This window comes from Amphiura filiformis, chromosome 2, assembly GCF_039555335.1.
Source record: "Amphiura filiformis chromosome 2, Afil_fr2py, whole genome shotgun sequence".
Taxonomy (NCBI): Eukaryota; Metazoa; Echinodermata; class Ophiuroidea; order Amphilepidida; family Amphiuridae; genus Amphiura; species Amphiura filiformis.
The window spans coordinates 65,785,830-65,798,010 of NC_092629.1; the positions used below are offsets into that span (position 1 = coordinate 65,785,830).

At 36.3% G+C, this 12,181-nt stretch overlaps 1 protein-coding gene across 1 annotated transcript; it reads right to left on the bottom strand.

Moving 5' to 3' along the window:
• Nucleotides 1-2,351: 2,351 nt before the first annotated feature.
• LOC140142284 (mitogen-activated protein kinase kinase kinase 20-like) lies at nt 2,352-3,203 on the bottom strand. The gene has a single exon (XM_072164255.1). The coding sequence runs from the start codon at nt 3,201-3,203 to the stop codon at nt 2,352-2,354; it is 852 nt and encodes a 283-aa protein (XP_072020356.1).
• Nucleotides 3,204-12,181: the final 8,978 nt, after the last annotated feature.

The following is a 12,181-nucleotide window of genomic DNA, read 5'->3' on the forward strand; positions in this document are numbered from 1 at the left end:
ATCCTTCACTCTTATGCAATTTACAAATAATGTTAATTTTTTACACCTTCACTACAGCTATGGGATCACTGAATAGGCCTTTAATTATGGACTTAAATATTAGTGGACCCCGTTATATATCATATTTAGAATAATATTACTCAAATACATTTTAGGCATGTAACTGGGTTATGAAGTCATTTGCATGCGAAGTAACAAACATTGCCTTCATGGGATATTTATTTTTTACCTTAATATACTATTGAAATAATTTCAATGTTGTAATCAGTAAAATAAGAAACTACTTTATGATAAATATGTTATATGATACTACATGTAGTTAAGATTTTTAAAAAGGTCATTTGATATCACCCCTTTTATAAAATATTTTTCTTAGGCCTATTGTGCCGTTTTTAAATGGACAGTATAAGCCTATACCTAAGAAAAAAATATATGCCTAGCTTTATTTATATAATATATAGACCTATAGCCTATATTATTTTTTACGTATTATTGATTTCCTTTTGCTCAACCTTTACCAAAATTGTATTACACTAGCGGGGACGGGATACCCGCGCTTCGCGCGGGTCCCCGCTAGATGAGTAAATGGGAGCGTTCACTATAACAGGAAGAATTACTAACCAGGTAGAATCATTGAAAAGGTACATTTTATTTATCTAAATCTGTCTCTTCTTACATTTTCTTTTTTAGTTTCTTCTGCTTCGCTTGTGATTTTCCGTTTCCATGTTATTTATTTATTTAACCCCGTTCCCATTATTTTCTAAATCTGTTCTTTCTTACATTTCCTTTTAGCTTCTTTTTTTTTTTATTTGCTGCTTGTGATTTCCCGTTTCCATGTTTTTTATTTAACTCTGTTCTCATTATTTCAGCTTCTTTTTTTTTTCCTTACATTTCCTGATTAGTTTCTTTCCTTCTTTGTTTCGTTCACGTTTCATTTAGTTACTTTAACCCGTTGGCCTATTACTCGTACCTTTTTTGTCCTCATTTTAATTTAATTTTTCTTTATAGTACCGCTTCATGTTGTTTATACAACACACATCTTTTTCCCGTATTTATTAAGTCCTCTCACAGCATGTCTGTAGACGTGTTCACCCGTTATTCCGTGACCCCTCCATGTACCTTTTTATCCTTTATTTGTCCTTTATTCCGTATTATCATGTCCACTCGTCTCTGGCTCCCAGACAAACAAGAACTCACAAATCGCGTGGCTCTGCGCCATTTACGCGCGCATTGGCGTAGTGCGCATTACGCACGAGGCGCCGACGCGCTGCCGGCCAGCTGCAGTGACGCGTAGGCTGGCAACTGATTTTCATAATAAAACCCCCGTTTTTACCCATATTTCACTGTTTTTGAGGCCAATTCTTGACCGTTTTCAACCAAATTTTCGCATTACCGTCTCGGTATATACCTCGCTGTCCCGTATGAATTTTGCGACATTTGGATCGAAACTGACGGAGCCTTTACATTACGAAGTTACACTTTATGATCAAATTAATAGGTATAACCAAATATCCTACTTTAAAGGTCCGCCTGCCGTTACCAGTATATTTTGACATCTTATGGTATTATATTAACCATGTTAACAGATTGTTCTAACGACCAGAGTAGATTTTTTTATAACTTGGATGCAGGGACGTAGCAGAGGGGTATGGGAGCACTTGCCCATGGCAGAGATGCCAACTCTCCCTATTTTAGAGGGAGGCTCCCTTTTTTGTACACATTTTTGTCCATTTTGACACCCAAATTTGACAACCTCCCTATTTCTGGCAAGTTTTGTGCCATTGAAGTTACATGCAATTTTGAAAACATCCCTATTTTTGGTGTGAATCCTCCATATTTTCTGGATGTTAAATGTTGGCATCTCTGCCATGGTGCCGTGTTGGAGGTGGTATGGACTATAATTTACGTATACATTGATTCGGCATCCACTCGTAAGAGTCATTATTTGTATGGACTCTGTCATGTCCGTGGGCATTTAAACAAAAATTAGTCACTATTAAAGATGGTTATAATGTTAAAATTCACCTTGATTATGTCCAAATTATTAATATTTGTGCTACAACAGCTTTTTATCCAGGTTTAGTCATTAGAGTCGTGGGACAGATTAGCTATTTTTGAGATGAAAATTTGACACAAAAAAACCCAAGAAAAACAGCAATATTGACTAAGTTAAAGCCCTATTCAAACACATGTATAGCTATAATTTTACTGAAGTATAGCAATTACAGATTCAAGTTTTACTAAAATGTCTTATTTTGTGTTCAATACACTATAGGCTATGTTATGACACTAACAAAAGGTGTCAAAATCTGAATTTTGATGATTTTTTTATGATCCTCCGGATGAGCAAATTACTGAATAGGGGTGACACATGAAATATGTATTTTATAGTATAGAATACCTTGCACTATTGATCCAATAGTAGGTCGTTGTTTGGGATCATAATTCCAGCACTGCTGCATGATATCTCCAAGCTCTTTTGGGCAAGTTGCTGGTACTGAAGGCTTCAATCTACCGCTGCCCACTTCAAAGACCACAGTTTGCCACTCTGTCCCTTCAAAAGGCTCATTTCTTGTGCAGATCTCTAAAGTGAGCATCCCATATGCGTAGATATCTGCTGGCTTTGAGTATACTGCTCTTCCGTGTTCATTCCCTCTGTGAATTTCTGGTGCCATATATCGATTGGTTCCTTTTTGGCTAGATGTTGTTTGGGAGTGATCTATTTTGCGAGCAAGTCCAAAATCAGCAATCTTTAACAGATTGTCCTCAAAGAGAATACAATTAGACCCCTTGATGTCTCTGTGCAGAAAGTTATGTCTGTGCAGGTACTGGATGGCTAGCGCTGATTCCTTGATCCATTTTCTTTTCAACTCATTGGTCAGAGGCTTGGAAGAATCAGATAGATAATCATGTAGGGAACCATTTGGGGCATACTCCATCAGAATAACATGAATTGGTCCTGCTTCAGAAAACCCAATCAACTTGACAATATTTTTGTGGTGAAGTTGACTCATGACTTCAATTTCCCTTTCTTCTAGCTTAAAAACTGACTTGGCAGCAGCTTGTCTGTATCCATTAAACTGATTACTGAATATCCCACTGAAGGTTACACGGTGGACGGACCCAAACGCTCCTTCCCCAAGTTTTTCATGGAATTTTATGTTTTTGAATCCAATTGTGTCTATTGGAAAAGCAGTGGCCATGGTAGTATATTATGATCTGAAAGAAAAGCAGTAACATAATTCATTTTTTTATAATCAAAGAGCACAGCTGATGTACGTGATGTAAGCATAATTGTTTGAGCCTGACTGAGATTGAATGGTTAGGGGACACTGGTACATTATGTGTCGCTTTAATAATACGCTTTATAAGGTTCTTCTGCTGCTCCAAAGACTCCTTTACCCCAAATTCTGCAGTTCCCTGGGACGAGTGTTTTACCTTACTAATTTGTTTAAATTTATGCCCTGCTCTCTACCCCTTCATCCACTTTACAACATTTCTATGTGTAAATCCAAATGGGTCATCAAAAGAATAAAATATATTTGACCGCCGGGTTTCGAACTAATGGGTCATGGGTGATCCACTTTGCTATTCGAGCTCATTATTGAATTTAATAGCTATATAAATACACAAAACAAGTTTCTACAAAACTGTTGGCTGAAACTGTGTTCAGAGGGAGACTTAGTGATCACTATGGTATATTAACTTGTAGGGCGTACCATGACTAGAGCAGTGGCGTAGCTGCTGGGGGGCAAGGGGGGCAATTGCCCCCCTGGCAAAATTTGCCTATTTGGGCCCCCGCCCCTAGTGCAAGGAAAAAAGAGGAAAAATGAGGGAGAAAGAGGAAAAAAGAGAGGGAGAAGAGGCGCAGAGAGATGTAGAATCCATATGATATGCAATACCATACGATTATTATCAATAAGCCTGGCAAAATTGTCTATTGGGCCCCGCCCCTCTCCCCCAAGTGCAGGAAAATTTGGTGGACTTGGGCCCCGCCCCATACAGGCTTGCCCCCCCCAGCTACCCCAACCCCAGCTACGCCGCTGGACTAGAGGGTCTCGATCTGATCAGGTTTTCAGCGCAAAATATGGTAATTACGTACAGAATATGCATATCAAGCAAAAACAAGAAATGTCTTTAAAAAAGACGGCGCAGTGATTGAAGAAAAAATGTTGGATTTCACATTCACTGGGAGGAAAGTTTGTATTAATATATATGTTTGTTTTCTTTATTTTGTCTTAAAAACCCACAAGGAGCGCACAAATTTATATGCTGAGTACTTAGTTCATTTCTTGGTTATACTTAATAAAAATATGTTTTGATGACATTTACTTAAAATGAAGAACACGTTCTCAAGTTTGTACTTAACATAAATGAGTTACAAAGTTTTATGCATTTGAGCCTTTAATAAGGAATGATTACAAACATAATACTGTGGTATGGGGTAATACATGTACATTTATATTACGAAGGTTTGTTTTAAGAGTTGACTCGTCACGTCATTTGTGGATTGTTTTCATGGCATTTCTCAATGATTACATAAACACTGTACCTTTGTCTTTCAAACAACACATGTAAAATTTCTATCACACACATGATTACGTAACAGCATTAGCATAAAATCAATGGTCTAGAGTCACCTGGTGAAATTGAGGCGTTTTTGTTAAGGGAAATAAGAGGCTAAAATGAGGTATTGTTGTATTTTCTATATTTTCTCGGGAATTAAAGAATGGAGAATGCTGACTTTTGGAACAGTAATAGAACACAAACTACCAGTTCATTAAACCATGTTTGTTGGGCTGTAAAGGTTTTAGTTTATGCGTGGTCAAATATGTCTTATTTTTGACAAAAACAAGGCTTTTCTTTCTTTAAAAATCTTGATATTGCCAAAAATAGCAAACGTGGAAATTTAAAATTTTTTTGCCAGTTCTGTTGACTAATCTCCAAACATTTAAACGGGAGTCTCCCTAGAAAATATTTGAATCCGTGATTAAAATATAACTGTTATTGTACCATTGTTACATTTATACAAAAAGTAGTGGTACAAAGAGAGAGGCCATCGTTTGAATGAGAAATTTATTTTTAAAACTTTTCTGTTCATTTCAGGTTGAGATCATCCATAAAAATTCATATGAATATTTAAATTACAATTTTTCATAGCATTTTGTAATATTTTAGGCCCTATTTACATAGAATTGAGCAATTTTCGTGCATTTCCACCATGTTGTATCGGTCATCCCACCTGCGCATGCGCAGATTGTTGTTTCATTTGCACCAGTTATCATCGCACTGAGTACCAGCTCTCACACGTGACCAGTCATTATATTTAGTCTGTTTCATTTTGGAGATAAGTAATGTCATTTGTAATAACTGCTTTTTCATTTTCGCCATTTTTGATGAATAATTTTGCTTCCATTCAAGCCCTAAAGTTGTTGAAGTTTCCAGACGTCCCATTTCCACCAGTTTAATGGTTTAATGGCAAGTCTCATATTTTACCAAATGCAAACGGAGGACCTAGTGTTTATTCCTGCCCAAAACTAGCCATATGCACCTTATACTTTTGCTGTTTTCGGACATTGTAAACACGTGTTTTTTCTGTAATTTAAAAGGCCCGCCTTTTTGCGTGATTTGGCAGTGTCCCTAGTATATTGATTTTATGCTAATGCTGTTACGTAATCATGTGTATGATATAATTTTTACATGTGTTGTTTGAAAGACAAAGGTACAGTGTTTATGTAATCATTGTGAAATGCCATGAAAACAATCCACATATGACGTCACGAGTCAACTCTTAAAACATACTGACTGCCCCTCGATATAATAGCAATTCCTCACTGATAGCATGGATAGTGTCCAAGTCTGATCATGCTGATGACGAGTCTTCAGGTTCATATTGCGGTTTGGATACCATTGACTGACATCGGGTATGGCTATTGCTTTAAATTTTGCGATGAATAGTTATATCATTTTATGAACCAATTACAGGTATGCCTAAAACCTTGTGAAAAGATGATCTGAAGATATGTATGGTTTACAGTGACATAGGTTGGTGGGATAGCACGGCGAGAGGTTCTCAATTTGATTAGATTTTCAACGTAAATAATGCTAATTAAGTAGCTAATTTGCATAATTTATGTGTATCAAGCCAAATAATCTTGTGAACAGATAATCAATTCGTTACATCGTCGTCGTTGTTCGGTAGACCAGCAGTGATATGTTTTTTTGCAACGCATGTGAAATATTCTTTTGATCTTTAAATTTGGACGAAAGTTATTTTGATGGGTCAACTGTATCTTTCAGAGCAAAGGTTGCCTATTTTGAACAGTCTACAATTTTAGTTGTAAAAGTGCAATTGAGCAACATTTTTAATGCGATCACCAGTCGTGATCAGTTGCGTTTACTTCCGAACTTCAACTGCTTTACACGGTGTCATGCTTCATCGATTTCTACCAGATTTTGACCGCTTCGGAGTTCAGACTATAGCCTCGAATGCAAAACTATCGGTGAGCAAATGCTAGCAAAAGCTAGACCTCTCGAGCAACGCTATAGTGTCCCACATTTCCCGGGATTGAGGATGGTGGAAGTAGGCCTACTTGAATAGTGCATTATGTTTCTAAAGTTGTTCCACTCTCAAAAGAATAATATTATTATAACATATATTTTTATTGAGCTAGTGATTTTAGATCAAGTAAGGTTACCGTCCAGTATGTCAAAGTCATACATTTCCGGTTTTCCTGTGGCATTATAAAACACGTATTGTAATGGACGTTATGTATGAACTAGAAAATGAGAAAAGATGTAACTTACAACAGTCTAATATAAAAGAACATGGTGTTTACTTTCCCATGCATAACTAATATGTTGAGTACTTAACTTCACACTAACGTACCAATGAGCCACAACCACAAGTGGGGTCCTTTAACGTTGAAATGGCGCAAAATGTCACCACAGCAAAGAATAGCAAAAATACCTGTTCAAAAATATAAATATATATGACTCACGCCAATTGTGTAATTACCTAGCGCAGATTACGAGATTTGTTATATTGTGCAGTGAATTGTGACATGATTGGGGACCAAAGTAGACAGAGGAAAGTATTGTACACATCAATGCATTGATAAACGAAGTATACTTACTTCCTTATGCAATGTGAGTTACATAGAAATTCGTAAGTTCAATGTCAAAAATTGTGCAGCGAACCTCGAACATTGGAAAATGACAACAAAGAAAAAATCGCGCGCTATTTGGCCCAGTTCATACTTATTATTCGAGGTAAACGACCTTTGAACCATAAATTTCAATGCTTAGTTCCGACTTATTTTGTAAAAAAACAGCTCACACTGATATTTAAAATTGAAACAGATTGAATAACATATTTGTTTAACGAATATTAAATACGAGTATTATGGAGTATGAATAGGCCTTTGGCAAACATTCGTTAGCAGATAAAATCGAATTGAAACAGATTGAATGACATATAAACTACCTGATGTAAGCAGTAGATGTGAAAATTGACAAAGTACCTGATATTATACAAATATTTTTGCTCTAAATTCGGGATCTGGTGGAATCTATTGGTCCCTGGAGACCGCGAGGCTTCTATTTTAGAAAATAGTAGGCTCATGGTCTCCAGTTCATCGAAGGGACCAATAGATTCTACCAGATCCCGAATTTAGAGCAGTAAATATTTGTTTTATATCCATCATTAGTATATTCTTTGTTCATTGATTGGTTGAAATATTATAAACGTAAGGCCTTTACCATAGACATAGGCCTAGGCATAAATGTCGGCTAGGCCTAGTCAAGGCTAAGCTGGCCTTTCTTTGTTTTGAATAAATGCACATGAACCAAGCACGCACACAGTTGAGTGGCTAAAGCTTTATACCTTGAAAATGTTGTAACCGCTGCAATACCGCCGTGAAACGAGTAACCATATATTTTCTGTTATTTCACCGTCAATATTAAGATACTAGAGACATTGCGATTTTCCAAACGCAGCACGTAGCACGTACGTTTTCGCGTACGTTTTCGCGTACGTTAATACGGTACCTTACGGTGTTAAATATTGCTAGTCTCAGTTCCAAACTGGATTTTGCTCATTCGTCAAGAAGGAGAACAAATGAGATGAAATAAAGACTATACTATTTGATCAAATCTCAACAGCTTCTAACCTAGGTCGATAGAGGGCATAGTAATTGAAAAAATAACAGTGAGCTGAGTCTCTGCTTAAATTCAAACAGACCGCTTTTGATTTTGATTAAAATTTTGACCTACATGCTCATTAAACCTAATTGTTTTTTGTGCTCCCCAAATATTATAGTTGCCCCAAAACATATATTTTGGTAGATTAAAGATCACTACACATACATCATGACTTTAGTTTCAAAATGAGAATTTTTCGTCCTGAAAATTGGGCGCGTTGCATGGACTTAGACATGAGGTAAAATCAGCATATTTCACGTAGCATCTGCGTTTTTATCCTACGTTGGAGTCCAAAATGGGAAATCGCATTGTAATTTTCTTAACGCAAAGTATCACACACATTTCAATGGGCAATCTCTGCGTGTGAATATTGCGTTTAAATTTAGTCCATTTTTAACACATCGCTGTACCTTTATTACAATGATTTGTTACAAACAAAAAGGATCATAATAATATTTAGACTTTCCTTCATATGTTCATTATCTTTGACTGTCTTTAATATATTGTGAAATGGACCAATTTTGTGCATTTTCAACGATGTATCTACGTCGACTTCGCACGTGGAATATCTTCAAAAATAGCTAAATACGTGACCTCGCTTCGATACAGGAGAGTGGTTTTGAATAGATCAACGTACGTTCGATGTCTACGTTTGGAAATCGCAATGTCTCTATCGATCCTGATGTAACTCAGATTATGCCATGAAACCGCCGTATTTTAGCTGCAGTTATGTTCTGCAGTAGTACTATTTACCGGGGAAATAGTAGTACTATTTACCGGGGAAATAGTAGTACTATTTACCGGGGAAATAGTACTTCTAATAGTACCCCGTTCTCTCATCAATCGGCCTTTTGACGGCTTTGCAAAATGTTTAAAACTATTTTTGGTCACATGACACTCGTTTAATGAACGAGAATATAAAAAGGATATAACAGACATGAGCATTGATAAACTACTTGGTATCAGCAGCAGATGTGAGCATTGGTAACTACATAATTATCAGCAGTAGATGTGAGCATTGATAAACTATACCTGGCATCAGCATTAGATGTGACCATTGATAAACTACCTGATATTATATCCGTAATTAATATATCATTAATTGGTTAAATGATGATCATGTGACCACAAATAGTTTTGCTATTTTACAAAGCAGTCAAAAAGCCGATTGATGGCGGTACGGGGTCCTATTGGAAGTACTATTTCCCCGGGAAATACGCGTCAAGAAGGAGAACAAATGAGCTGAAATAAAGACTATACTATTTGATCAAATCTCAACAGCTTCTAACCTAGGTCGATAGAGGGCATAGTTATTGAAAAAATAACAGTGAGCTGAGTCTCTGCTTAAATTCAAACAGACCGCTTTTGATTTTGATTAAAATTTTGACCTACATGCTCATTAAACCTAATTGTTTTTTGTGCTCCCCAAATATTATAGTTGCCCCAAAACATATATTTTGGTAGATTAAAGATCACTATACACATACATCATGACTTTAGTTTCAAAATGAGAATCTTTATTCGTCCTGAAAATTGGGCGCGTTGCATGGACTTAGATATGAGGTAAAATCAGCATATTTCACGTAGCATCTGCGTTTTTATTCTACGTTGGAATCCAAAATGGGAAATCGCAATGTAAATAACGCAAAGTACTGGCCTGGCCTTTATTAGGCCTATAGCCGACATTTATGCCTAGGCCTATGTTTATGATAGAGGCCTTGCGTTTCTAATGTTTTAACCAATCAATGAACAAAGAATATATTAATGAACTTCACCAGTTCACCTCGGGGACCAATAGATTCCACCAGATACCGAATTTAGAGCAGTAAATATTTGTAAATGTGTGAGCGATAAACTACCCTATATCAGCAGTTAGATATGAGCATTGATAAACCTCTAAATTTCTATCAGCAGTATTATGTGAACATTAACCAAATTCCGATATCAGCAGTGGATGTGAGCATTAATAAAATACCTGACATCAGCAGTAGCTGTGCGTATTAAAAAATTGACAAAATTCCTGATATCAGTAGATACCGGCATTGATAAACTACCCGATGTCAGTAGCAGATATGACCATTGATAAACTACCTGATGTCAGCAGTAGATGTGAAAATCAGTAGATCCGAGCATTGACAAACTACTTGATATTATTAGTAGACGTGAGCACGATAAACTAACCGATATTGGCAGAAGTTAAGAGCATTGATAAACTACTCGACCTCAGCTGTAGATGTTAGCATTAATAAAGTACATATCAGCAGTATATGTTAGTATCCGAAGTACATATCAGCAGTATATGTTAGTGTCTGACCAGGTGATAAACCAATAATGGGGAGACGGCAAAACGGAATAATAAGGGCGCAGATTTTAAGATGGCAAAAGTCAGGGCGCGAGTGTAGTTTAAATGGGTTGGGCGAGAAGAACTTAGCTTGTGAAGAATCTTGTACAGGTGGCAACGTGTGGCCAGATCACGAGGTTTCGAGAGGATTGGTAAACCTGATATTATTTGTAAATAAATAATAAACATGATAAACGATAAACTTCCCGATATCAGCAGTAGATGTGAGCACTATTTGGAAGTTTTAATTTATTGCACAGCCACAAAGAGGTTTTGTCAACACTAAGATGACCCAGTGTCAAGTGATTTCATCAATACTAAAAGATACCAGTAAACCTCCCACGTGTTAGGCTTTTATTATTTTTTCTCAGATGAATGAATTGACAATGCCTTATGTTTGAAATTGTCCTGCTAGTCACGAGTGTCTGATCAATCATTTACCTAACTGAATTGCTTCACTTTTGCATTCAATCAGGAAACCTTCGCTCTGGACTCGGTAAATCTCGGCTTGCAAACAGAACATTCATTGCACAAGGAAATCGTGCTGGATGTGGAAGGCTGATGATGAGAGCCATTTATGCAGATAACCGTGATTATACATGTAGTTCTCTTTACAGTTTTCCAGGTGGGGAAAACAGAAAACCAATAAAGAAATCATTTACGGAAATGATCCAATAATTTTTATCAAATCATTTTATTGCTTCAGCCAGTACATAGCATGTGACCATTATATAAGCATAAATCTTGATATGAAAAGGCAAACATTTAGTACTTTCAAACAAAGTTATAGAGTTTTATACTTTATCTTAGAATGACAAAGCAACATTAACATTGTTTTAATTCCATAAGATATCGAGTAACCACGGGGAGTAACAGAAAATTCTTTGTTATTGGATGCGTAGTTCTCATTTTTTATAGATTCCAATTTTCTTGTCGAATGCTTGGAGCACAAAAAGGTTAAGTGCTTTTCTAAATCAGTCACGTGTCCAAAATGTCTGATGAAATGTCTGATACACACATGACGTGTGGATTATAATGCTCAAAGTCCAGTGTACAAGTGACTGATTTAATAAAAATTCCCTTTAAAAGGGAAGGCCAGCCTCAATGCAGAAGAGGTTTTGTAAATAGTTTGGGTCACTGTGAAAGGCATTTTTTAGGATCATGCTTACATCCATGTTACATGACAGTCCACCAAACCATCAATGGTGAGAACATGCACACTGAAACAGCAAAAACATTAACTCCTATAACTCCTGTCAACTCTTTAATTCATTACTCCAAATTGTTCTGTATTTTTGTCTTTACTGCTTTTTACCCATGCTTATTATTAAAATCAAGAAATATACTGCAGTTGTTAGTTAATTCGCTATGTAAACTCAACTTACATGCACATTTTATTTTAAAATGATTTTATATTATTTCGCAATGTATAGTTTACTATAAAGTAGATAGTGGCAAGCACATGATAAAGGACTGATCATTCACTACAATCTTCACTTTTAAACTGTATTTTTGAATGTGTTGATTGTTAGCCCGAAACTCCTGCAAAGCTATGGACATGGCATCTTATACCTACTCCATTCTGTAATAGTCTGCATTGTGTGTTTTCTCAGTCTTCAATCATTTTGTTGAATGTAA